Genomic DNA, 27,723 nt, shown 5'->3' on the forward strand with positions numbered 1-27,723 from the left:
AAATATTTTTATAGTTTTATTTTAAAACATGCTAGAGATAAAATATCCGTGTACTTTGAGGGTCCCTAAAAGTACATTATCAATTTACACCAAGTTTCCGCGACTAAAGCTAAACTAAAGTGACACAAACAACTACAAGGTACAGACTCAATTATTTGGGTCTAAACTTTTTTAATTTATTCATGTATTTTTACTATATAAAATACTTTTATGCAGACTTGAGATTTGCTATATCTAATCTGAACTATATTTAACGTAATAATTTTAACATATTTTACAATAAATTGTTGGTAAGAAAATTCATTAAGTTTCTATTGTCACTAGTAGTTACCTATTCTCAAACCTCGCTTAGATGTGAGGAACAGTTTTCTTCTGCACATTCTGTAACTTGTACCTAATATAGGATTTTTTTTAAACTGCGCTGAAGTTCTAGATCGTTTATATTTCTTTTTTGCACTGGGTGACTAAAACTTACGCGACTTTTGGTGTGCGTTCATTCTAAAGTGTACAGAATAATGTCATTCATTACTTTCAAACTTCGTCAAATGAAATGGCTGAACTAAGCAAGAGACATTGTCACATATTTTGTTATCTTCTAAAGTATCTACTTCTCAGATCGTACTTAAGTATAAAACTAATTTTACGTGGCCTGTGCGAAATATTTACATTACAACATTCACTAATAAGCTTCCTCTTCTTCCTTGAGACGCAGTATATCGGATTTATTCATGAAATAGTATGATGGTTGACGGCCTTTGAGGTCTTTAAGCACTCGCTTGGCACCTGCTTGGATCAGCAAGTGACTTAAGGTTTCCATTTTGTTGACGCCCATCGCGTAATGCAGCGGAGTTCGTTCCAGCTATAAGTATAATATGAAGTTAAGTTTTCTCGCAAAGCTTACTTTGTAAGGTTAAACTCAAAACCTCTTATGACATAAATTAATCTTCCAGATTTTTTATAAAAATGTTTTTTTTTTCAAGACGTTTAAAGGATGCTGGATGCTGGTGGCTCTAGACCGTTTTTTCAGAGAAACATCCATATGAACGTCCACTGCTGGACATTGGCCTCTTTGCTTGTTTGCAGCTGTGTACGTCAATCGACTGTTAGTGATGATGAAGGAATAAAAAAACAAAACGTAAAAGAAGTTTATCCAAATGTTTAGTTTGTAATTGTAATGTCTAATCATCATTTAAGCTTTTTTTCATTTCGTCTTTTGTTTTATTGTTAGATTAACATTGGTGCCATTATTAGGAACATAATTTTATTATTCTTTCTCCATCCCAAGGGTTTTGCAAAAACTCAGCTCTAAAGATGTTCCTACTTTAATTTTTCATTGGTATTACTAGGTAGATAGATAGTAGTACTTACATTATCCCCGAGTCGCAGTAGGTCAGGGCAGTTTTCAGACAAGTAAGCAACGATTTCCTCGTGTTGGGCCAGTACTGCGATGTGGAGGGAATTTCTGCCAAAGGTGTTCTGTGCTCTGGCAAGTGTACGTCCACCCTCAGCTTTGATCATTTCCTGCACAACGAGTAAGTCCCCTCTCCGGATTGCACCGTGCAGGGTCTCCCTTGACTCCTTTTAAATTAAAATTAAATGTTTAAATTTTTTTTTTAATTGAACCTAGTAAATTATTAGAAAGCTACATAAATAATTTTTTGTTTCTAAAATATAAGGTATCAAAGAAATTCATCTTATACCGCTCATCTAGAAATCAGTTACAAGTTTAAACATATAATAATCAAATTTATACATATAATATTACATAAGTACATATTATATTTTGCTACAATTTTATCGATATTGTATTGAACTACTAGCGGACGCTCGCGACTTCGTCTGCATGGAATTTAGTTTTTCACAAATCCCTCGGGAACCATGGATTTTTCCGAGATAAAAGTAGCCTGTGTTAATCCAGGCTACAATATATCTTAATACCAAATTTCAGCTAATTCGGTTCAGTAGTCGAGGCGTGAAAGAGTAACATTCATATCATCAAAATCATCAGTTTTCGCAAATCTCGGGAAACCATGGAATTTTTTCGGAATAAAAAGTAAAAGCCTATGTGTCAATCCAGAGTAAAATCTATTTCCTTTCCGAATTTCAGCTAAATCGCTTCTGTAGTAGCGGCGTTAAAGAGTAACAAACATCCAATCATACATACAAACTTTCGCGTTCATAATATTATATACTAGCGGACGCCCGCGACTTCGTCCGCGTAAATTTTGATGTCAACTTTACTACTACCCCTACCCTACCCTACCACTACCCCAACCTAACCCTACCCAACCCCTACATCTACCCTACCCCTACCCTACTCTACCCTACCCCTACCCCCAACCCTACCCCAAGCCTACCCCTACCCTACCCCTACCTTACCTACACCCTACCCCCCTTCCACCCCTACCCCCATCCAACCCCTACCCTCCCCGTACCCTATCCCTTTCCTACCCCTATCCCACCCGTACCCCTATCTCACGCCTATCCTACCCCTACCCTATCACTTCCCTATCCTACCCGTACCTCTACCCTACCACTACCCTACCTCTACCCCTACCCTACCAATACCCTAAACCCGGCCCTAAACCTACCCTACCCCTACTACACTACCCCTACGCTTCCCTACCCGTACCCTACCCTACCCTGTAATTTCTCTATCTTACTCCTACCTTTAGCAAAATCGGTCCAGTCCTTCGAGAGTGGTGGTATGACCAAGAGAAATAGAGACTTCTATACTAATAATATAAAGAGGTAAAGTTCGTGTGGTTGTAGGAGGTAATCTCTGGATCTACTGGACCGATTTGGAAAATTGTTTTACCAATAGAAAGCTACGTTATTTGCGAGTGTCATAGGCTATGTTTGATCCCCATATTCACACGGGAACGGGAACTACGTAAATGAAAGCGCCGGGCGTCATATAGCGGAATTTCTGCGTCTTTTAGAAATTTTGTATTATCTCCGAAACTATTTAAGTAATTAACATACTGTAAAGGGCAAATCTTATCTCCATATTATCCTTGTGATTATTAAATAATTTATTTTAATAAGGATTAAAGTTTAGTTGTATAAATAATGACGTAAACCTAAGTATATAAAATTAATAATTTTTAAAACACAAAAGGTACTATATCTGCTCATATATAGAAGATAGATATATGGCGTCGCGGACTTTTTTGTAGAACTTTTAAAGAATATTATATATAAAGTCTCCATACATTAATTTCAATTTTACACAATGGTTAAGGCAGCGCATGCGAATAAGTCTGTTTCAAAAGGTTTTTAGTCCGACCTGTATGACAAAAACTGTGATAACTCGGCTAATATATATGATACCAATATAAAATATAGCCTATAGCACTCCCCGATAATGTAGCATTCTACTGGTGAAAGAATTTTTGAAATCGGACCAGTAGTTCCGAAGATTACCCCATTTAAAAAATGTGACAAACTTACAAACTTACAAACTTTACCTCTTTATAATATTAGTATAGATTAAGATTTAAAGTTTAGGTATTAATAAAAACAAATCTTCCATATTAAAGTTCATCAGATAATGTCTTCATTATTATAATTAAATTGTTTCTATCGAATCTAAAATGGTAGGCGTTCAAAGCATCGCACGTATCGGAAACATAGCATCAAACGAATATTAAAATCCTATTAATTTAAGTGGCTGTCACGCGCATCAGCTACTTTTGTGGCCCCTTCTTGCTTCTTGTGGCGGCGTTTGTGGCTATCGCGTGTGGTCTGTGTGCGACGACCTTTTTTTTATTCTTTACAAGTTAGCCCTTGACTACAATCTCACCTGACGGTAAGTGATGATGCAGTCTAAGATGGAAGCGAGCTAACTTGTTAGGAGGAGGATGAAAATTCACACCCCTTTCGGTTTCTACACGGCATCGTACCGGAACGCTAAATCGCTTGACGGTACGTCTTTGCCGGTAGAGTGGTAACTAGCCACGGCCGAAGCCTCCCACCAGCCAGACCTGGACAAATTAAGAAAATCTCAATCTGCCCAGCCGGGGATCAAACCCAGGACCCCCGCCTTGTAAGTCCACCGCGCATACCACTGCGCCACGGATGCCGTTAAAACCTTAGTGTTTTGTTAACAATTTTAATTACTTACCTCAAATGACGGTATTGAAGCGAGTAAGTTGTTCATCTCGTGGTCGCCGCGTTTTGACACCACTTCAGATATCGGGAGGCCTTCTTCGTCTACTATATCCAGAATATGATCATATCCTTGAAGTAGCAATTCCATTACCTTATCAGTTTTCCCTGCAACAAAGTAATTTTATAACCTAAACTATCTGACGCCGCGCGCTTTCACTCGCGTGGTTCCCGTTCCCTTAGGAATACGGGGATAATATATAGCCTAAAGCCTTCCTCGATAAATGGGCTATCTAACACTGAAAGAATTTTTCAAATCGGAGCAGTAGTTCCTGAGATTAGCGCGTTCAATCAAACAAACAAACAAACTCTTCAGCTTTATAATATTAGTATAGATTCTAGCTAAAAATGTTAAGAATTGTTGGGCAATTTAACGATGCTAATTTCGTGACGTAAGCAGTTTAACAGTTTGTCTATTTATATATAAGTATAAGTATTAACCTATTAGTATAAGTATAAGTATTAACCTATTAGTATAAGTATAAGTATTAACCTATTAGTATAAGTATAAGTATTAACCTATTAGTATAAGTATAAGTATTAACCTATTATAAAACTGTAACAGGTCCAATTTTATACATTGAAGACATTTTTGTTGAAGGGCATTCGATCAATGGCAGACAATCGATACTGAAGCCAAAAATATACATTTTTTATGTCTATCTGTCTGTCTCTCCGTATTTTTGTTGACCGGGCATCACGCTAAAACTACTGCTTAAATGAATCTAAATGAATTTGTCACGATTACCAAAATACGAAAAAGCTTATAGAACACTTTTTGTCGCGAAAATTACATCTAAAGGGGGTGAAACGGCGGTTGAAAGTTTATATGAAAAGTCCTTAATTTTTCAAGTTACATTCGTAAAAATTGGTATGTCTACTGCCAGAAAAATACCAAAAATAATGGCATTCAAGATTTTTCAATATTCCCCCCGAAACAGTTTGTGCGGATTAATTCGACAGAAAAATGTATGGGAATGGTCAGGTCACGTGATCAAGATCTGTCATTCCATACATTTTTCTAGTTTTCGAAGCGTTAGCGATTGTAGAAAGAGAATAGTCGTGCCACTTTGCTACAGGGGCTGGCTCGAATAATGTTTGTACTGTGTGTGTTTGGTTAAAGTGGGATAAAGTTTTTTTCAATATAAATCGTTCATGTTTTGAGTTTTTTTTTTTTAAAGAATATTTGCCATATTTTATAATATGACCAATATTCCCATTCCCCTCCAACTAGTCAGGAAAGACTGTGCAAGGAGTGGGTATGACAATAGACCAACGGGGCGGGGATCGAACCACCACCTCTCGATGATGAGTCCAACCGCTCTTACCGTTGAGCTATTGAGGCTTTTTTTAGTAATATAGTAAATAAAAGATACCAAGAGAAACTGCTAGTGCGATATATGTTAATATCTACTTATTTGTTATACCTCTAGCAGCTAGATGCAAAACCCATCGGTCAATTTCAGTTGTATTTTCCAGAACATTGGCTTGTATGGAGACATCACGAGCAGTGCGGTACAGCTCGTCTCTGTACCCGAGGCTCACGTCCGACTCTTGTAACAGTTGGAACAATGCATTGTTCGTGTGTGTTCTTGCTGCTGCGAAGTGTAGCATGGACTGTCCGTGTTCGTCCTGCACACAAATGATTAACGAAGGTCATACCTACCCAGGGGCGTAGCTACCACCGTATCAATCGTATCAATGATACGGGGCCCCCAGACAGCAGGAGGCCCCTTACATGTGAAAGCAATAATTAGTAAAATTTATAGATGCGCCGAGTTTTACTCGGTTAATTTTTTTTGTATTCGGCCGAGTAACTCGTTACAATCAAATTCCCATTTCGCGCGCGTTTATTTTTATTGAAATTTAATTGAGATTTTCAAAGATTTCCTTTGAATACTAATGAATACTTTTTGATTAACAATGTTGTTTTAATTATATGTACCTAAATAATGCTTTTCTTAAACAAGGTATACTCGGCATTCACCGACCGAGTTATTCGGCCGAGTACCTACTAGTATCTAAAAATCCGAGTACGCCGAGTACCGAGTATCAACAGAGTGCTCGGCCCATCTCTAGTAAAATTTAATCTAGAATCACACTGAATCTGGTGCTTTTCGGGGAATAAAAAACTGCCTTTGGAATTTCAGAAATGACAAAAGAAAAAAAACAATCTCTTTTTTTCCCGTGTTAAGCGAGCACCCAAAAAATATCCTACATAGGTTAAAAGGTTGGTTTCTTTTGCTCACAACTAACTTTGATACAGGGCCCCTTCAAAGCACGCTACGCCACTGTACCTATTCAATCTGTTCCGGAAAGTCTGATTGGATTAGAATAGTCCGATTGGTAAACAGACCGACCAAGCGCGTTGAGTGTGTTAACGAAATGATCAGCTGTGCGTTTGTGTCGGTGTTTAAAAAGGAAGTTAACTCTGCATGTGGACACAGACAGTCTTACACACCAACAGTCAACACACTTGGCAAACGTTTGTCACCACCTCATCTAAAGATGGCGTCCACAGATTTACATCGTATCGGATGCATGAAATGGATTTTTAATTTTACGATAGATTACGATACATAGCAAGTAACATCATTATAGACCACAAAAATAAGAAAAAATCTCAAACTGTACATTTGTAAATAAATCTTAATCAGGCAGATATGAAATTCGGAAAAAACTTGGCAAAACTATACAATCTATTCCTGAACTATTTATAATAATCCTGCGTTCTCGTGGGCGAGTCCGATTCGCACTTGTCCAGTTTTTTTTAATAATCTTACCCTATTAGCGCTACTAGTAGCCAATTCCGGTGCATCTGGGCTGGTATCTCCATTCGGTTCCACTGCAATTACTTCAATTGGTCGATGTTGCCGTGTAGCTGTACGCGCGGCTGTCCGAGCTCTATGTTCTATCGTATCTTCCATTGGTATATCTTCGTCATTTTGAAGATCTAAGGGTAGTTGATCATTTTCCACTTCAGGTGTCCCCTTTGTCACTATTATATTTGTTTCCTGTTTAAGTTGATTATTAAAAATTTAAATTCTATCCTCCTGCTGGCCTATTCACTTATTTGGCCTTTATTAATAACGTATTAAAATAAACATCAAATCAACTGAGAAATGTCATTTATCATACTGCATGATATCCACGAAGGGTTGTCAATAGGCACCGGATGACATTTGTTATAATCTCAATTTCGTATATGTAAACTAATACATAAAAGATAGTTAATTAGCCTGCTGATGTTTCAGATAAAATTATAAATATAAAAACTATTGTATACCATATAATGAAGGTAGTTGATTTTGTTTCTAACTATGTGCCATTAAATATTTGAAATTTACAATCACCTGTGTTCCCAATCGAGGCTTTTCCTGATCGGGAAAATTGTGAAGAAACGTCGCGAGAAAAGCAACCGGATCCTTTGGTTTGACGTTAGCCACTTCGGTCAGACCTTTGATCAAAGGATCGCCGAGTGCTGTAAAAACAGAGTCCGATTCATCGATCTCATTTGAAAATATTTTTTCCATTTTACACAGTAAAAAATAGCTTACACTTAGCGAGGTATCTGCCTTCTTCGGTGTGAAAGATGGGAATGTCCATATGGCCGTTAGTGACGTGGTTTATACCTGAAACTGTTTAATAATTCACTAAGTTGGCCTTCGATATAATAACACCGAACGTTAAAAAGAAAATTCGTGTTTGCACGTGGGTTAGTAGCCACCTGAAGGGCTCTGTGGAGGTGGATTTAAAAAGACCCTTCTTAATTACGTACTTTGTTATTCTTTTCATGTAATAGGTAAGTAGTAGGTTCTTTTTATATAAGTATGTGATGTGTTTCGATTAATTATTTCATAAAAAGGAAATACATTCATTGTGTTGTATTTTTTGTGAAATAGCCAGAACTATTTACGTTATTTTATAGCTTTTGCTTTTTTATAGCTATATATAGCTCATGCTCCTACTAATAAGATATGGAATACTAGATAAGTACAGTAGCCTACCATGGATTTAGGACTGCGGTGGTTTTGGGAGATAGCAGGATCCAGACCCTCAACCGCCTAAGTATAATTTATAAATAAGTACCAATATTTTTTTTCATTTTTATCAGCATAATATGAGAAATGATAGCCCCATTCGCCAGACAGGCTTCATGGCAACCGTTGGCTTAGAGACCCTTGAAGTTTCAAACTAATTGGTGTTTTTCGAAGGATCCTTAAAACCTGCTACCTCCCAAAGCCACCACAGTCCCAACTCCATGGTTGGCTACTATACTCACTTATGGTAGGAGCGTAAGTTATGAAAGCTAAACTAAACATAGGTACATTATAACAGTTTATCGTAGTTTTAGGTCACATTAATAATTACTCGCATTATAAAATATATCTTACAGGAAGTTCACTTTTTGGGACATCACTTAAAAATAAACAAAAGTTATACGTATAACAGCTACATACATTGAAAGACAAAGGTGCCTTGTGCAGCATAGTGCTTTAGTATACAAAAGCGTTGGCTGTTTTAAAATTGACGGTGATAAAGCGATTGCTTAGTAAACACGTCACTCAATAGAAATGTTCACACGAACGCTAGCTTTCTACGAACACGTAACATTAATAGATACTGACCTAAAGTTTTGTCGACTCTTTTTTTATTAAATGAATAAAAAATATCCTTTGGCAGCATATTCCACAGTGCACCTTTGTCTAGTTAATTTTCACGTATAAGAAAACGAATTTAAATATATTTAAGCGCTACAAAATATTACTCTATTAATCTATACGAAACAAAAAAAAAATATATAAGATCTATCAATTAGTTTTAGCTTGGAATTTTTCTATGTCGTGAATATCAGCTAAACTGCTTCTTTTTCTACGGAATATATTACTCAGCATGGTCGTAATGTGGGCAGAATTTTGCATTGATACATCTTTCTCTAGATGTAAAAGATTTGAAGTGGCTGTAACGAAGTCGTTGAAACAATTCGATTCAGTTATGCTTAGACACTGATAATTGCTTATTCTAGCTATATCAGGACTTAAAGTTTCTCTGTATTGCAGACCCCTAACTGCGCACAAGTGCTTTATATTATCTATATCTTTAGAGAGCCCCGGAAAGTTTACAATGAGACTAAAACGTATACCGGCCCCAAGAAAAGTTGGCCGACTCGACAAATGACCAAGCTTCTCGTCAAATACAAAATCAAGCTTTTCATGTAAATACGTCATAATACAAGACAATTTGCTAAAGGTGAGTCCAATTTCTCCTGGAGCATCTGCGGGCGTTGACGTTACTACACGTAAATGGTCGTGAACATTAATCCAAACTGCTACAGTTTTGTCGTCACTCACAAATACTCCACGGCCGTATGGCCATTGTTTGCCATGAAGACGATTGCAATCATCAATTTCTTCCCTTTCGCAAAGTGAAATTAATACACCAGTTGCAGCTAATGCTGCACATATTTCAGAAGGTTTCTCTAATATTTCATTCAGCGTATAATATGAACCACCTTTCTGGTCCGATTCAGGACTTAATTGTTCTATGATTCTTGCAAAATCGTCTCGCATTAAAACTGTTGTTATTATTCTTTCGACGAATTCTAATTTACCAATCTTAAGATTCAATGGCAATTCAAATCCACTTAAATTCCTCGAGCACTCCATTGTACCTGTGAGTACAAAATCATCGCCAGAATCTATATTTATCTCGACTAATGGCTGTGATGATTCTGAAAGTAGCGAGTTTTTTTTGAAATCAGAAATAGGATGCTGTGGAAAGTCAGAGTTAATATTTATGTTGTGAAGATCTTTGATGAGTGGAGTCATAAATTCTGTAAAAACTTCATATACGTAGTAATCAGGAGCTGTTACTCCACCAGGAAAATCTTCTTCTACGATCTGTACAACATTTCTATTGTCTGGTAACTTTTTAACAGCAGGCCATATGACATCAAAAAGGTTATGATCAAGTTTAGTTATTCTATATTTGATTAAATCGAATACTTGACGTTTGAGGAATCTTCCTAAAACATGGGGTGGTGTAGATTTGTTAGACGATGCAGATAGTGGTGTTCGTATCGGTCTAGCTGATGCAAGGAGTCTGTAGCAACGTTCCAAGGTATCCAATGCCTCTGGTATGTCCAAGTTGCGCCGGGAGGATACTCTGTCATCTGGTACTGTACATAGCACATTATAATAAGAAAAATAAATATTCTTTATTAGATTTAAAATGTATTGTGACTTACCTTGATCAGAAAACATGGTCTGAGATTTTTCTTCACTAATCCCGAAATCTGATGACAATAGTCTAAACGGTAATAGAGTTGGATTTCGATAATAATCTTCAGCAGAACGACCAATCTTAAAATTAATATTGTTTAAATTTACTATAATATTTCATTTATTGAATTTATTGTAAATAAGACCTCTATTCAATCTTACATCATCTAAATCTTTAGAATTAGCACCCAATTGCTGCAGTATGTTGTAATAGTGACCGTTGTCTGGTAACACTGCGGCATAATGTAAAGCTGTTCGTCCTTCAAAGTCTACAGCAGACAAAGTTTCAGGAAATCTAAAAGTCATTCGTAATCATTTAATTAATTATTTGAATACTGTTTGTTAGAGATAATATTTACTGTGAAATGTTGTTTCAAATATTTTGAATTATTGTCTCTACCTTCCTCCTAAATATTTAATAATATTCGTTTTTCCATGAATTGTGGCTACATGTAAAGGAGTAGCGCCATTAGCTGAAATAGGATCTCGAGCAATCGCAAATTTTCTACGGTCTAAGGCTGCTTGCAAATCTCTAATGTTACCATCTCTTGCTGCTATGTGAACTCTATTTATTTTTTCCTAAAAATAAAATTTAATTATGCTTAATTTTATTGATTTTTATTCTTAGAAAGACATAAAATCTGATTGAAAATTACCATGTAATTTGGTACATTATCTAAAAAAGCTTGTAACTCCACATTTCCAGACCGCCTGCCGATCAATCTAGATCCTTCTCCATTTAATACTAAAGTAGCTAACATTTCCATATTTCCTGTATTTATTAAGTCAGTAACTTCTGGATCGATTTCATTATCCTGTATAGATAAATTGATATTACTGTTTCATCAATCTATTTTTAAAGTATAGAATTTACTTAGGCATTCGCGGACTATTTCAACAAATATTCTAAGAAGCTAGCAAATCAATCTAAGAGTTTTAGTGTTGAGGTGTATGTGAGGTATTTGAGGTGCTCAATTATTTCTACTCTAATAAACACCACAAGTATCTTATTATTGAACTGGCTTATTACCTTTAAGTTCATTTCGAGTTTTGTTTTAAAACATACTTTTGAGTACTTACTACAACATTGTTGCTGTGAACTGAGTTGTCTCTTTGAGTTATACTAGCGTCTTGAGTTTCTTGTTCAGCATCAATTCTGATAATACCTTCTATAAGATTTTCTTGATTATTTCGGCCGTTGAAGGTTCCTTAATTAGCAAAACAACCAAATATATTGAACTCGTTAGGGACCCTCATACACTGAATTATAATAGTTAAAATGTAATTTATATTTCATGTGTAGAACCAGAAGAGGCGCTATGGCTACCTCTTTTGGCACTGCCGTTATTTTGTTCTAGTGTAGCGCTTTTAGTGTGAATGTCATTATGTTCAGGGTGATTAATTCCTTGGACTTGTACATCGTCATCGTCCTCAGTGTTATCATGAATAGAATTACCTTCACATACATCTTCCCCTTCTTGCTTTGGATTTTCAACAGTTTCATCTGTATTTGAAATATTGTCACGGTCGTTTAAATTAGTATGATCCTGTTTATCTTCATGACCATTTACTTTTTTGGTAATATTGTCATCGTGATTATTGTAATTACTTTCTATAGTGTGTTCATTTGAATCATCCTCTATTGATTTATTTTCTTCTGTCATTTTTTGTGGACTATTATGAGCACTTCCATTATGGTTTTCTTTATGATCAATGTTTTCATTGTGTAAATTGTTTATTGTTTCGTTAGGTTTTACCTTTTCATTGTTCAATTCGGCTGGAAGTTCTACGTCTTCATTTTTGTCATCTACAATTTCTCCTTTACTTATATCCTGATCTTGTGCAGTTTCTTCAACATTTTCATTTGAATCAATTTTGGTATTGTTTTCAATTGATTCTTCCTGATCATTGTCATTGTTGTTTTCATGTTCTCGTAAATAAGCATTACTTTCATTTTCCTTTTCATTTTTCTCTTCATTTTCCTTTTCATTTTCAGTTTCATTAATAATTTCTGAAACATTTTCTATTTCATTATTATCACCAGACACATTTTCAATTTCTTCAACTGTTTTTTTATCTTTTGAAGTACTAGTTTCCTCTTCTTCATCGTTTTCTTCTAAAGGATTTTCGATTTCAGTTGTAACCTACAAATAAAAATATGATTCATGCAAATGTATTTTGCATAAAAGCAATGCAAATTAATTAAAACGATATTCATAATTATGTGACATGCGGGGCTCACCTTAATGTCTTGTGTGTGATCTTCGATCGGATTGTTACTATTTGCTATTGGTTTTTCACTATCGTTTAAATCTGGTAAATCACTAATTAATTCATGCGTGCTACTATTTTTCAAGGATGCAATGTTATTAGCTTCAGTGCTATCTGTTATTGTACTTGTATTATTTTTTGATGAAATGTTTTCGTTTGAAGCCTTTAAATTTTTTTTTTTAGTTTTTTTAGTGCTTACTTCTCCGACGAATTCAGTATCTAATATTTTCCAATCCCAAGAAGCTGGATATGTGCTAGAGGGCGTTCTAGGTGCTTCAGGTAATATTTTAAACAGGTTCTTATCAATATCTTGTGTCCTATTGATATAATAAGCTGGTGTTCTATTTTTCTATAAAATAAAAATAATTTGTCATCTTTTCGGTTCACTTCTTACTTTTATTAGATTCTATTAAATCATCTGATGGGAAAGAAAGCTTATTCGTAAATGTTTTTATAACGGGGTAAATATTATGTGGCATTATTTACTAAACATTGGATTATATTAGATAACTTTATGCATTCTTGGGATTATGGGAATCCAAAATTATATTTTGCGGAGCAGGTTAAGAGAGTTTAGTAAACTGAATGAGAGAGTATGCTAATGGAGAAGATAATGGTAAGTTTGACATATTTTTTAATACGCTAAGTGATTATTTTAATCAATACTAATAGTAGTAGTTTGTGAGGTAGTAGGGGATAATCTCTTAAAAGTCGGTTCTCTATAGAACCGATTTTGAAAATTCTTTTACCAATATTAAGCCTGTTTTATATGAGCAGCATAGGCTATATTTTAATAAGGAAATATGAGAGAACAAATAACCTAAAAATATCTTGTTGTTGTATAATACTTACGTTATCCACAGCACTTTCATCTGCTCCGGCGCTTGTAAGAGTATTATAAGTGTGCTGATCGTCTTTCACGACCGCAGCGTAATGTAGAGGCGTGCGGCCCTCGTTGTCTACGTCGTTGATTCCTTGGGGGTACCTCTCTATTATATACTTCAAGATACCATTGTGACCTAGGCCGGCAGCCTAAGGAAATATTCAAAGTGAGTATATCTTGGGAAGACAAGTCATCAACTTGTCTATTGCACGTTAAAAACCCAGACTAATTGCACAAGGACCTGCCTCGCTAGACGTTACTTTTCTATCAAAGTACATGATCAACGATTTAATGCAATTATAAAAACAGTCTCTATAGAATCGATGTTTTATTGTATTTTTGTGTAGTTGATTGGTGTAAAAAACGGTCAACAACTAAGGTCGTTTTCCTCATAAAATGACAGACTATTTTTTTCGTGAATTTGGGTGCGATGCTAGGTCCTATGTAATTAGTCTGAGGCCAAAAAACATAGCTGTACTGTCATTTTCTCAACATGCTCAAGGTAGGTATACTCGTGTTCGTATTGCACTTAAAATCCAATTGAAATTAATATATTTAATAGCTACAGAATTTCATTCTAGAATTTTTAATAATTTTAGAATTCAAACTATAAGTGTTATTCATATTTAATTTAATATAAAACACGGCCTAAACCTCACGTGATATACCGTCGGAGTATGCCCGACTAGTTTCGAACCCATACGGTGCTCTTAGTCATGAGCTGGTTCTTGCAACTCGGCGCAAGCCAAACAGTTTGGGTTCGAAAGTAGTCGAACATAATCTGATGTTGTATAACGTGCGTTTTTTTAAATAATAATAACAGATAAACAAGTTGTTATTTATATTATAATAAATATTACAATATTTTTTTTTAATATAAAAAAAAAAATCCGTTGATGTTCGGATATCTGTAGACCTGTATACATATGGCAAGATACTTGTAACTTGTATTTTTCGAGGGCTTCATGTATAGGTACCTACCTACTCATGAGCAAATTCCTATTAGGACTGAGAATTAAAACGCGCAGTTCCCTATCGAAGATTCCTAAAACACGATTAGGATTAACAGAAAGCACACTTTTTATATATCTACCTATCTATCTACGAGTACTTATACCGGAAATGAGAATGAAAATAAACTACATTAGGAAAAGTAGCAACATGAAAAATGATAAAAACATGATGAATTGATTCAACACTTTTAGTTATTGTATTGCAACGAATATTCAATGTCATGAGGTATTGTTGGCTTTTAATACCCACAGAATTAGGGCAGGTATACCATTTCAAATATCAGGGTTAACTAAGATTCTACAACTCGATACTGTGAGTTTAGAATTGGTCTCAATCTCTTTTTCTCTCTCTTTCTAATCAATGTACTAGAGAAAGGTTTGAATAAATAAATATAGAGACGAATGCGAAACTCTCACTTTCAAGTTATAAAAACGTCGGTACAGAATAGCTCTAAACTTCGTTTGTTTAGAATTGCAAAATTTTGTAAACAAATATGGCCGTATTCATCACTGACATTAGTTGTGACGTCATCCTAGGGATGGGCCGTTGATGAACTATATCGAGAATTAACTACTACTAATCGAATTTTATATCAATTGTAAAAAAATCACTTTACTTAAAAACTCACTTCTAAGTTGGCAACACTAATCACACAGTCAAAATACGCGCGATATTAACTATCTACCTCTTTCTGTTGCATATTAATTAATACCTATCAAATAACATTTTTTTCACTTGTATCTGTTTGTTATAAATTAAAAAAGTATAAAAAAATTTAGGCAGTACTTATTAACGCATTATCTTTTTTTAACATATAAGTACGTAACTAACTAAACAGCGCTATGAAAAAAATACTTTATTCAAATTACTCAATTACGATATCGATACTGAACGGAATACATTCGATATGTACAATCGGTAAATCGTTCATTTTTAATCTGTGGTGACAATTTTACTTGGCACAACCTTAGAGAGACGAAACGTCAAATTAACATTTAAATGTAATCTGTGTGCATAATTTCGTGTTTAATTTCGTTTATTTCTAAAAATTTTGATTAAACCCTGTGTAAATTAAAAAAATGTTACGTTTGTATGATTCTCCATAGGTGGATTGTAAAGAACAAAGTGTTTGTGCGTGTTTTAATAGTTTGATGGTTCTGAAAACTGTTATGAAAGTTTGGCATCGACAAAAGGGTTTGTTTATTTACCAAATAGCGCAATTAAATCTGGACATGGTATAGGTACTCTACTGGTTAGAATCTTGATACTAATAATCATCAGTAATATTGAAGTAATATCATGAAGCTAGTCTGATGGTGGAGCCGGAAGGATGCACAGACCAATTACCTATGGACTTGTATCCAAAATTTAAAAAATTGTTTACAGTAGGAACGGCTGAACCGATTTTAATGGGACTTTCACTAGCAGATGGAGCAATGATAAAAATATAGGCTATGGAGCTTATATGCTACTTTTCATCCCGAAAAAATACGTGATCCTCGCGGGATTTCTGTAAAACAAAATCTTACGCGTACGAATTCGTGGGCGTCCGCGAGTTTAAAAGTAAACTCGGACATACAGTGCTAGCCATGGATCTTTATTATTGTGAAGTTAGCTGCGGAATGAGTATGCGCATTCGTACAGACGCGTACACTCCTCGCCCGCGCCGTTTGTACCGTTATTGATTCATTGCGCAATCATTTGTTGCTAACTTCACGAACACAAAGATCCGTGGCGAGCACTTTACTTTGTGCATAGCGGTCATGTTGTTAGCATCCCTGCTGGACAGCGCCTGCGGTGGTATGGGGTCGCTCGTCAGCCTCATGATCCCCTCCAAGTCGTTCTGTATTACAGCACTGTGGATGTCGCGGATCGTATTCTGTAAAAACGAGGACAATTCAAAACTGTATTCACAAACAAGTAAAACTAACAAAAATTATAAAACAAAGGCTAATAGTCCACCACGCTGGCCCAATGCGGATTGCCATACTTCACACACGTACAGAATCGAGAAAATTCTCAGGTTTTTTTTTTATTCTTCACAAGTTAACCCTTGACTACAATCTCACCTGATGGTAAGTGAGAATGCAGTCTAAGATGGAAGCGGGCTAACTTGTTAGGAGGAGGATGAAAATCCACACTCCTTTCGGTTTCTACACGACATCGTACTGGAACGCCAAATCGCTTGGCGGTATGCCTTTGTCGGTAGGGTGGTAACTAGCCAAGGCCAAAGCCTCCCACCAGCCAGACCTAGACCAATTAAGAAAACCTTAATCGGTCCAGCCGGGGATCGAACCCAGGAGCTCCGTCATGTAAATCCACCGCGCACACAGGTATGCAAGTTATCTCACGATGTTTTTCCTTTACTGTTTGAGACACGCGTTATTTATTTTCTTAAAATGCAAAATTGTCTGGTAGGAGGCTTCGGCCGTGGCTAGTTAGTAGCAGTGTCCTACCGGCAAAGACGTGACGTACCGCCAAGGAATTTAGCGTTCCGGTGCGATGTCGTGTAGAAACTGAAAGGGGTGTGGATTTTCTTCCTCCTCCTAACAAGTTAGCCCGATTCCGTCTTAGATTGCATTATCACTTACCATCAAGTGAGATTGTAGTCAAGGGCTAACTTGTAAAAAATAAAAAAAACATAACAGAAAAGTTGGAGGTGCATGTTTCGTATCAGATTCGAACCTTCGCCCTCCGAATCGAAGTCAGAGGTCAGTGGACTATCTGAGCACAAGTACACTGGGCTATCACGATTGTCGGATATTTGAAACCTCCCGCGTAAACCGCCGCCGCCAAAAGGCGACCGTGGCGCTAATGTCGCAAGAAAAGAGAAGATGGCCGCCACACGCAAAAATAGCCGCGCCGCGCATTAAGAAAATCAAAATATTTAAGTGATTACTGGTGGAATATAAATTGACTTTCGCGAAACTAGTTAAAACAATCATCCCGGTGTTTTGCACGACGTGGATGTCCGCTGCATCCAGATTGGAAACGAGCGAAGCCGGATAACACGACGCCGGGGGGCAGTTGAGGTACAATTCCTTTAATTCATAATTCAAAACCATACAACGATCACAGAACAGAAAAAGCTAAAGCTAACACTTTTCACGATCATATCTCCTCTGGGATTCTTCAGATGTTAATAAATAATGTTTACCATGATGTAAGGCACTGCCTCCAGGAAGCGCTTGACGACCGGCTGGCTGGACACCTCGCTGAGCAGCCGGGAGCCCTGGCCCTCCCACACCACGCGCTGCAGGCGCCCCATGTCACACTCGTGGCACCATATCCGAATGTTGTGCCGCTTTATTACCAACCCTGCACAAATTAGAATCAATGAGTCAATTACTTTTGAAGTAAAAATTGAAGAACAAACACAATCTGTATTAAAATTATAGAAAGGTAAGTAAAGTTTGTGGTGTTATAGGGGAAATATTCTTTTACTACTAGGAAACCACGTTATTTTGCATATTTAATGAAAAAATAATTTTGGTTGGACCAAGACTTAGGGGTATGAAAACTAAAAGTTAGCCGATTCTCAGACCTGCACACAAAATTCTGTAAAAATCGGTCCAGCCGTTTCGGAGGAGATTGTTAACACAAGAGACACAACATGAGAATTTTATATATTGGAGATGTTGTTAAATAAAATTTCAAAGCTAGGAGAGTTCTAACTGCGCTCTCTAAGAAGAGCTTAAAATATGTTTAAATGGGTTGATAATGGTGGTGGTAAAAAGGGGAGATAAAAAATTGAGATACGAGAAATTCCAATCATTCAGTCGGTACGAGTGCGTTTTCTAGATATTGTCAATCGATTAAAAAGTTCAAGGTAAATTGCCCCTCAATAGTGGAAACAGACGATAAATATAGCAAACACTACACTGTATTGATTAATCGACAATCCAGCTGGCCTATTCACTATTTTGGTCATTATTATCAACCTTCCCGTGGTTCCCGTGGGAACCAAGGATTTATCCGGGATGAAAAGTAGCCTATGTGTTAATTCAAGGTATTATCTAGCTTCGTCTTAAAGTTTAGCCAAATCGGTTAAATAGTTGCGGCGCTAAAGAGTAACAAACATATAAACAAACTTTTATATAAACTTCGCGTTTATAATATTAGTGTTTTTCTGTATTCTGAGTATTAGTAGTATAGGATCAAAATAAACATCATTGAGAAATGTCATCTACCTACAATATCCACCAGTAGGAACCGGATATATAGATAACATTTATTACATAGAATTTGTTACAAGAACGTTTAGGTATATTAACATTCGTCAAAGTTAGTGAATTAGACTGCAGATATGTACATTGTACATACCTGCTTTTTAACCGATATAGATTAAGTTATTATTCTCTCCCTCTTTCTCATAATTAGGTGTGAATTTTGCGTTGCCTAATTTGACATAGTTTGATGGGCCGATTCACCATTGCGCTCAGGCGCTACGTTAAACAAAATTTGACTTTCTTAGGAGAGATTTAAGACTCTCAATGAGGTTTTGTCCTCATTCAATCTCAATGGGTATACAGACAAATTTGTGCATGTGTGCGCTCAGTTTTGTAGCCTTTTGTTCGGATCACTTTTTGCGGCGATTTTGTAGGGACGTAACCTATCTATAGTATAAAATTATCATTGTTATAATCCTCCTAAAAATTATGTGAGTCTTGTACACGCATATCGGTACTTGGGTGCCTGATCTTGAGTTGAGTTGAGTAACATCTATTTATACGGGCTATTTAAGTTAGAATTTTTTTATTTATTGCTCATACAAATAAAACAATTCCATTGTGTGAGCTTGTAAAGTAACTGGAAGTAGACGACCTTTAATACTGAATAATCCGATTGGCTTCGCAGTAATCGCGTAAGGCTTGAAGAAATGTTAACAGAAAAATTATATTACTTTTTACGTTTATATTCAATCAATTGTCTCTATTCTTCGAAGGGTAGCCGTTTGTTTAAAACCCACTCTATAATCAAATAATGAATGAATCAGAAATGAGGAGATCCGCAGACGAACCAAAATCACTGACATTGCTCAGCAAGTCGCGACCCGTTGAATGCTGGCGGCTCGAGACCGTTGTTTTTGGAAGTCCATGCAAGAGGCCTATGTCCAGCAGTGGACGTCCATCGGCTGATAAGGTAAGGTAAAGCTAGTCTATACCTAATTAAATTCTCAGTTTATAATATTCACAACCTCGTGTAGAGTACGTTATACACTATTTTTTATTGTGTCATTGCTTCTTAATGGGACTGCAGCAGACTTTCATGGTATTTTTGCGAGTGAAGAAACTCTGCAAGAGTCTACTCTTGTAGAGTTTTTAGACCTACACTGGGAAATTATGGAGCAATGGCCGTCTCATGTGAAACAAATCTCGGCTCAGAGGGATGATGGGACCTGAAAGTTGAGATAGGGTTTTCGGACAAAGTAAGAACGTTTCTAACGCCCTTATGATCGTGGTTGGAAATTAAGTATCTACTAATGACCAGACTTAAGAAATCGGGAACCTCATCTTCGCTACCGAAGCCTTCTGATTAAGTTTGATTGTATTACCAACATAGTGTTGCTTGTGGTTATTTAGTCGTCCGGATTGTAGTAAAGTAACATTTTCGGGGATCATCATATGGAAGGCTTTGGGATCAGGAGTGAAAGTCATAAATCCTTAAAAGTTGATAATGATGATCTTCAGAGTAACAAATCTCCATTCTTAAAATCCACATTGAAGTAGCAACGTTAACTTAAGTTTGAAATACACACTTAGCCTGACAATAAATATTTCTTCACAACTAAGCTTGTTTTTGTGAGTGGTTATGACAAGAGTTTGAACTTTCAGATTTTAGTCCACCGCGAGTTTTTAACCGTGGTTATTTCTTAAGAAGAGATTCAAAATTCGATATTCAGAAGAAAGAAGTTACATTGTCAGTATATTTAGAAAGTTGCAGGTGAAACCGTGGGGTTTGGACGGTATCTAATGGTGCTGATAGACTTTAGCATTCACTTGTAATGAGCATTCGTGCGAAAAGACGAATACAGAATAAATACGAGAACATTTTAGCGAGCATTCTATCGAGCATTCTAGCGAGCAGATTTGCTTGGAACCTGAACATCAAATCTGACATCTTCATGAAGAATATCTTTGACGAGAGTCGAATAGAGCGTTCTCTAGAGTTCTCAAGATGTTCGTAGCAATTTGGCTCTATTCTTGGCTTGGTTCGTTGTTCAGTTCGACAAATATTAAAACGGCGAATGTGTAAGTCAAGTATAAATAATATGAACATCTTACCAGTCTGTAGATATAAGGTATCAATGAGAAGTTCCGTATAAATGGTACATAATAAATAAGGATAGAAATTTGTTATGTAATAGCAGCGAGACAAGGCCACAACATTCAGGCTAACTCAGGCTCAGACAGACACGTTGTTAATTTTTAATGACACGCCACCGATCGATCGCACGTATCTACTATCAGAGCGACACGATACACTTTATTGGCTGTGTATTGACTATTAATTTATGAAACTTTACAGGGCATGTGGCCTTCATTTGCTAGACTGAAATGATACGTATGTAGCTTCTAATCACGGTCTATGTAGAAGTTTTCATCATCTCCTTTCCTTTAATCCTCTTTTGTGGTCGGCAAAATATGTCAATCTTCTCCATTCGTCTCTATTAATCGTCAACTCATCATTAACTCCCTTTATACATATGTGAACGCATTCCAACCATCTCTTCTTTGACCTTCCTCTCCTCTTGTTCCACTTGCAAATTCAACACCCTTTTGGTAATATGAATTTCATCACTCCGTAATATATGTTATGTATGTATGTTAACCACCAAGCTAACCTTTTACTCCTCAATTTTTGGTGCCACTTCAGACTTCCTCTTATACTTATTCCTTATTTTATCCATCCTTGTCACACCACACTTCCATCTCAACATACGCATTTCGTTCACATGCACTCTTCTACTATCCGTGCCTTTTACCGCCCAACATTCTGATCCAGTCATCAAAAGTAACAATTGTAGAGTTTGGAAAGTAGAGACTAAAATCGACCGGCAAATTTAAAACAAAATGGAGGGCGTTCCCAAACCAATAGTGCAAATATTTAAATAACTCAAGTTTGATAATTACAATTTAATTTGTTTTTCAAATATGTAGTTATGTAACATATATACGTTTTTTAGATAAATAATACAACCTTTTACTAGTTCGGCGAATACTACCCCCGTATTCTCCGAACTTTTAGGATAATAGACTCTGTAAGCCCTCAATTAATGAGGTGGATGCTAGACACAAACGTGAAAAGAAAGAAAGTACTTTCAAATTTAGAAATAATGTCACCTAGCTTTAGAAAACTTAAATTATTTTTTAGATTTGCTATAATGATCCGCCCCTGTTTCACAAGACTATTTTTTTAATTTCAAATTGCTTAACACCTAGACTATGCGATTATCTCAACTGATATACTTATTATAAAGAGGTAAGGTTTAATCATTTGTTTGTTACGAATAAGTTCCGAGACTATCAGTCCGTTTTTAAAAAAGCTAATCAGCGAGTCGAATAGGCTATATGTTATATGAGGTTCTGCTAATTGTTTTAAATTAGACTACATATTTTATAGACTTCAAAAGCATCGTTGAATGGAGCAACAAGTTTGCGTGTTCTTCGGTCGGGGTTATTGCTGCGATTAGCATAATAGCGGTTTTCTAAAACACCCAAAACAATCGAAACTGCGCTATCAATCAAGATGTGATCAAATCAAATGCTATTTGATCGAAAATTAACTTCTATTTTATCGCCTTTTCAAAAAACGCGTTGCGTAACCCTGCCTAGGTTTTGTAATCAAGTAATTATGCCTACCTTTTTAATAATGGCAACACGTTCTAGGTAAAACGTTTTTTTTATATTTATTACAAAAAAATATTTATTTTATGTAACGCTAGACTGACAAAAGGTGCGTGAGGTGATTCAACGCTAGTACGAGTATAAACCTACAATATGAGCTATGAAAGCCCAGTGGAACCTCTGCCTTCGATTCAAAGGGCGTAGGTTCGAATCCAGTCTGCGGCATGCACCTCCTACTTTTCAGTTATGTGGATTTTAAGAAATTAAATATCACGTGTCTCGAACGGTGAAAGGAAAACATCGTGAGGAAACCTGCATACCAGAGAATTTTCTTGATTCTCTAAAAACTCAACAAAGCTGTTATTTTGGTGTTAAGTACATATCTATATATATTATAAAACGAAGTCCTCTACCGCATCTGTCTGTGTGTCTGTTTGCAATACACTCAAACTATTATTACTCAGCAGATTTTCATGCAGTTTTCGCTGTGCGAAAAGTGGTTTATGAGAAAGGTATGTAATTTGTCAAGACTTTGTATACATTTCTAAAAAAATATATATATAACTGTTTGTTGAACGTGTCGGAATAATTCCATCAAAAACGCTGCCCTTAGAGATATAACAAAAACATGCCTTTTAGAATATTCTTCTGTATAAATCTATAAATGTGTAAATCTATAAAGAATTACATAGAAGTCTGCGATGGCATATATATAATTTTAAGGATTTCTTATCATAGCCCATTTATATTCAGAAACAGTGGTCACATACGAATGAAATTTTCATCGATTTTCACTTGGATATCGCGGGCTTCCTCTAATAATAAAATAGATCTGTGTCCGAAAAGTAAACCCAGATAATATGACATGATAACGGGCGTGGCATCAGTTCCGTGAAACGGCGGTAAAGTAATATTCATGACCACGCAACATTCGGCCAAGCCTTTGAAAGCCAAGCCTTTACATCACACTACAGATTATTTATAATCGGCTAAGTTATGATGTCGATATATATATTCTGACGAATTTATCATTATCGGCCCATTTATAATATCCCATAAAGGCAGGCGCCCACAGATCTCCATCGTACGCATCGGACGCATTGCATCAAACAGATTTTGTAGTACGAGATCCGGCATAAGGAAAATATACCCTCATCTATTATTTGGGATAAGAAATAAATGATAGAAAATGTTCACATCAATACATTGCAAATAGTTGCCTAGTAAAATTGCGCTCGGTGAGTATTAAATGATTATTTTTTAATTAAATTTATTTAATCTATTTCCGTCTATGCATAATTAATAAAAATCGTACACTGTGGGGGTTGCCAGATATAAACAGTTAATTAATGTTATACAAATACCCATATCAGTTATTTAATCATCTAATATGTCAAAAGAAAGCTTATTTTATGCTTAATTTAACTGTATTAGTATGCCTTTGATTTAGTTCATACTTTCCTAGATTTGGTATGAAAAATGTGTTTGGTCGCAATTTAACCAGGCAACCTGTTTGCAATGTATCAATGTAAATATTCGAGGCCTATGTCGCAGGACAACCTGACCTACAAAGTGGTTGCTAAAATTATATTTTATTTTATTTTTAGTTGAATTTAAAAAATTGTATTAATTATAAGTCAAAATGTAAAAGGTCAGCGAATAAAGGCTTTTATTATTATTATTATTATAATGTAAATATTATTAATCATTTATTTCTTAGCACAAATAAATAACAGATAAGAATATATATTTCTAATGCCGGATCTTAGACCATTAGTATCCTTTGTATAAAAAGTCATCCAAGGGTGTCCGCTGATCCGCATCGCATCAAACGGATTTTATCTACCGTAAAATTAAAAATCCATTTGATGCAATGCGACTGATACGTACGATGCGGATCAGTGGAAGATTACCATTATTGGCCTATCTCCTATGGATATATATAGAACATATTTAAGGTTAAGATCAACCACACTGCTCAAATGCGGGTTTGTAGGCACAGGGTTTGACACTGTGACCGAGACCGAAGGTCTAACATATTATTATCTAATTTAGTGTAAAACCGGGCAATAAGTATGATGAATAGTGAATACATTCATATTTTTAAACCAACAGCATCTTTGCAAATAAAAAATTTAACTAAAATTTTATTTAAGTTAGCGATGTTATTTTAGCGTCAATTTATCGAATACCGATATAAAATAATAATACAAAAATAAAAATGTCTTTTATTTCCAGTAGGTACATAAATACAATTTTGTGAGAATTACCTACTTTTAAAAAAAATATTATGTAACTATTTTTATGGTATTTATTTTAAAGTAGAGTAAAGAATAGTAAGGATAACCTTAAATTATTGCATAAAACAATTAAAACACGATTTAAAAAAAAAGTTAAAGTATCCTAGTATTGCCTAAAATAATGATAAAACGATTTTAGTAAAAAAAAATATTAGATATTAATTTAGAATTTAGATACAATTTTCATTAAGAAACCAAATACCTAACTTTGTCATAATTATATAACAAACTTTTTATTTATAACTAGCTCTATTATACTTAATAGGGCAAGTTATAATATAAGGGGTCTTAGAAGCAAAATTAGAACCACTTGCCTAAACTTGAGACTTTGAAACTTTGCATGCATAGCGGCACTATAACCTATTCTATACCGGTTGTTTGATTCTGGTGACAATATACATAAAGGTTTAGTAGTCAGGATTGTTTCCTTCTCGATTAGCTAAGAGCTAATATATTAGAAGAGTGTTTATAAAACAAAATACTTATGTAAGAAATATAAATAACATGAAGGTCTGTGAACTTCAACTGTGTCTAATATATTTTTATTTATTTTATACTAGCAGCCACACCGCGGTTCACTCGCGTAGTTCCCGTTCCCGTGGGAACAAGGATACAAAATGAAGCCTATGTTCATCAAGGAAAATGTAGGATTCCAATGGAGAAAGCAGAGCAAAAAAAAATTTTATAATAATGTTTATTATCTTTTTTTAAATAGGTATAAATAATTTCAAAAAACAAACACATACAAAATACTAAATGTAATGTTAAGTTATGGATGCACCGGGCGGGTATTTAATTAAGAAATCACTCAAACAATAATTTATGAAGTTCTCTAAATTTAATCCTTTTGATATTGTTTTTAGGTTTTTAAAAAAACATTTATTATTTCACGACGAAAACATTCACGTATGAGAAACTTACAGACTGTAGGTCTGTAGGAGTTGTACGACTGTATGTAAATACATATTTTCGAAAATTAGACAGTATTAAATACATACACACGAAATAGTTTAGTTACAAACTATCATTGTTTTTTTCAGCGATTCAGAAGAACTACAATGAGTGGTTAACTTAAATTGAAAATGTTTTATTTGCTAATGTTCATTTATTAATTTATGAAAAAAAACACAATTATAAAAATAAACTATGAATTTGGTTATTTTTAAATAATATATAAAAAAATCATTTGTAAGTAATAGATATAAAATGTAATGTTAAGCTGTGCACTCACCGGGCGGGTATTTAATTAAGAAAAATCTCAAATTAGAAATTTTCTTAATATCGTTATTTTTTTATAAATTTATATAAGAAAAATGTGTTAATGTAATGTAAAGCTGTGCACTCACCAGGTGGTAAAATTCAAGATATATTTCAAATAATAGTTTCAGAAATTCTCTTGAGCTTTGAATTTTTTTTAATTACATCGAAAGAAAAATCACGAACTGTAATGTAAAGCTGTGCACTAACCAGGTGGTAAAAATCAAGTTATATTTCAAATAATAGTTTCAGAAATTCTCTTGAGCTTTGAATTTTCTTTAATTACATCGAAAGAAAAATTACGAACTGTAATGTAAAGCTGTGCACTAACCAGGTAGTAAAAATCAAGTTATATTTCAAATAATAGTTTCAGAAATTCTCTTGAGCTTTGAATTTTCTTTAATTACATCGAAAGAAAAATCACGAACTGTAATGTAAAGCTGTGCACTCACCAGGTGGTAAAAATCAAGATATATTTCAAATAATAGTTTCAGAAATTCTCTTGAGCTTTGATTTTTTTTAATTACATAGAAAGAAAAATCACGAACTGTAATGTAAAGCTGTGCGCTCACCGGGCGGTAAAAATCAAGATATATTTCAAATAATAGTTTCAGAAATTCTCTTGAACTTTGATTTTTTTTTATTACACCGAAAGAATAAACACGAACTGTAATGTAAAGGCATAGCAAGGCATTAACTCGTTAATCCGTTAATCGTTAATTAAGGAAGTTAACATTTTGATTAACCTTTAAGTTAACTTTTAAAAATGTTAACGGACACGTTAACTTCCGTTAATATGCAGAAGTCCGTTAATCGTTAATTCAATGCCTACTATTTACCGCGCGACGCGAAAAACAGGTTCAGACAAGTAAGAAATGATGAATGATTTTTTTCATCAATCAACAAATTACTACATTTATGTTAAATATAGATAAAATCAACAAAAAATAAATTATGGCACTTTTCCCCAGTGCTCATCCTTATTTTTCCAATGGTGATCTCACACAATGATATAAAAATGTCATATTAACGGATTAACGATTAACGTAAACTTGCGTTAATTCTTCCGGAATGTAACGCTTTAACGTTTAACGAAGCTAACTTTTTTTGTAGCGGATTAACGATTAACGAAGTTAACTATTTCATTAACGGTGCCCAGATATGTGTAAAGGTGTGCACTCACCGGGCGGGTTGGGTCGGGCGGGCATGTCGGCCGGAGCGGGCAGCGCGAGCAGAGTGCGCTCGGCGCGGTAGTGGGCCAGCGAGCGGCCGGCCGCGTCCCGCGCGCCCCGCGCCGCGCCCGCGCGCTCCAGCAGGGCTGCCAGCAGCGCCTCATCGCGGCTGGCAGCCGTGTAGTGCAGGGGAGTGCGACCTTCCTAACCACCAAATTAAACTAAAAAGCCTGTATTCTAAAACCTTACCAATTTGTTTTATGGTCTAATACATCTGAAAAAAAAAAAATTTGATACGTCGCCTCTACGGACTACGACGTAGGCCAAAATCTTTCCATAGTTTTCTATTTCCGGCTGTACGCATCCAAAATGTGCTTTTCGTTTGTAAGAAGACGTTCAATTCATTTCCTTTCCGGACGTCTTTCTTTTTTTGTAACTCTTTCGGTCATCTTCCGTTCTCCAATTTACAAATATGCCCAGTCCATTTCCATTTTTGAAGATCGGATTCTTTTGACTATATCCGTCAGT

General features: G+C 35.4%; 2 protein-coding genes across 3 annotated transcripts; both read right to left on the reverse strand.

Moving 5' to 3' along the window:
• LOC112043546 (uncharacterized) lies at positions 1-27,322 on the reverse strand. Of its 2 annotated transcripts, XM_024079016.2 has the most exons (18): positions 27,207-27,322; positions 17,777-17,937; positions 16,367-16,498; positions 13,575-13,754; positions 12,694-13,071; positions 11,908-12,595; positions 11,532-11,659; positions 11,108-11,266; positions 10,852-11,030; positions 10,614-10,746; positions 10,418-10,532; positions 7,728-7,808; positions 7,524-7,651; positions 6,954-7,184; positions 5,598-5,802; positions 4,127-4,278; positions 1,369-1,578; positions 1-859 (listed from the first exon to the last, which is right to left on the reverse strand). In XM_024079016.2, exons 1-18 carry the CDS (start codon positions 27,229-27,231, stop codon positions 680-682), a joined length of 3,465 nt encoding a protein of 1,154 aa, XP_023934784.2. In that variant the 5' UTR covers positions 27,232-27,322; the 3' UTR covers positions 1-679. The 2 variants fall into 2 exon arrangements, with proteins under 2 accessions (XP_023934784.2, XP_023934785.2); XM_024079017.2 differs by lacking the exon at positions 11,108-11,266.
• LOC112043527 (arginine kinase Lit v 2.0101) lies at positions 8,270-10,412 on the reverse strand (the record flags this gene model as incomplete). The annotated part of the gene is made up of 1 exon (XM_024078988.2): positions 8,270-10,412. A coding segment is annotated over one exon (1,431 nt), but the record flags the coding sequence as incomplete, so codon positions are not given.
• Positions 27,323-27,723: the final 401 nt, after the last annotated feature.

Source organism: Bicyclus anynana, chromosome 14 (assembly GCF_947172395.1).
Source record: "Bicyclus anynana chromosome 14, ilBicAnyn1.1, whole genome shotgun sequence".
NCBI classification, from domain to species: Eukaryota; Metazoa; Arthropoda; class Insecta; order Lepidoptera; family Nymphalidae; genus Bicyclus; species Bicyclus anynana.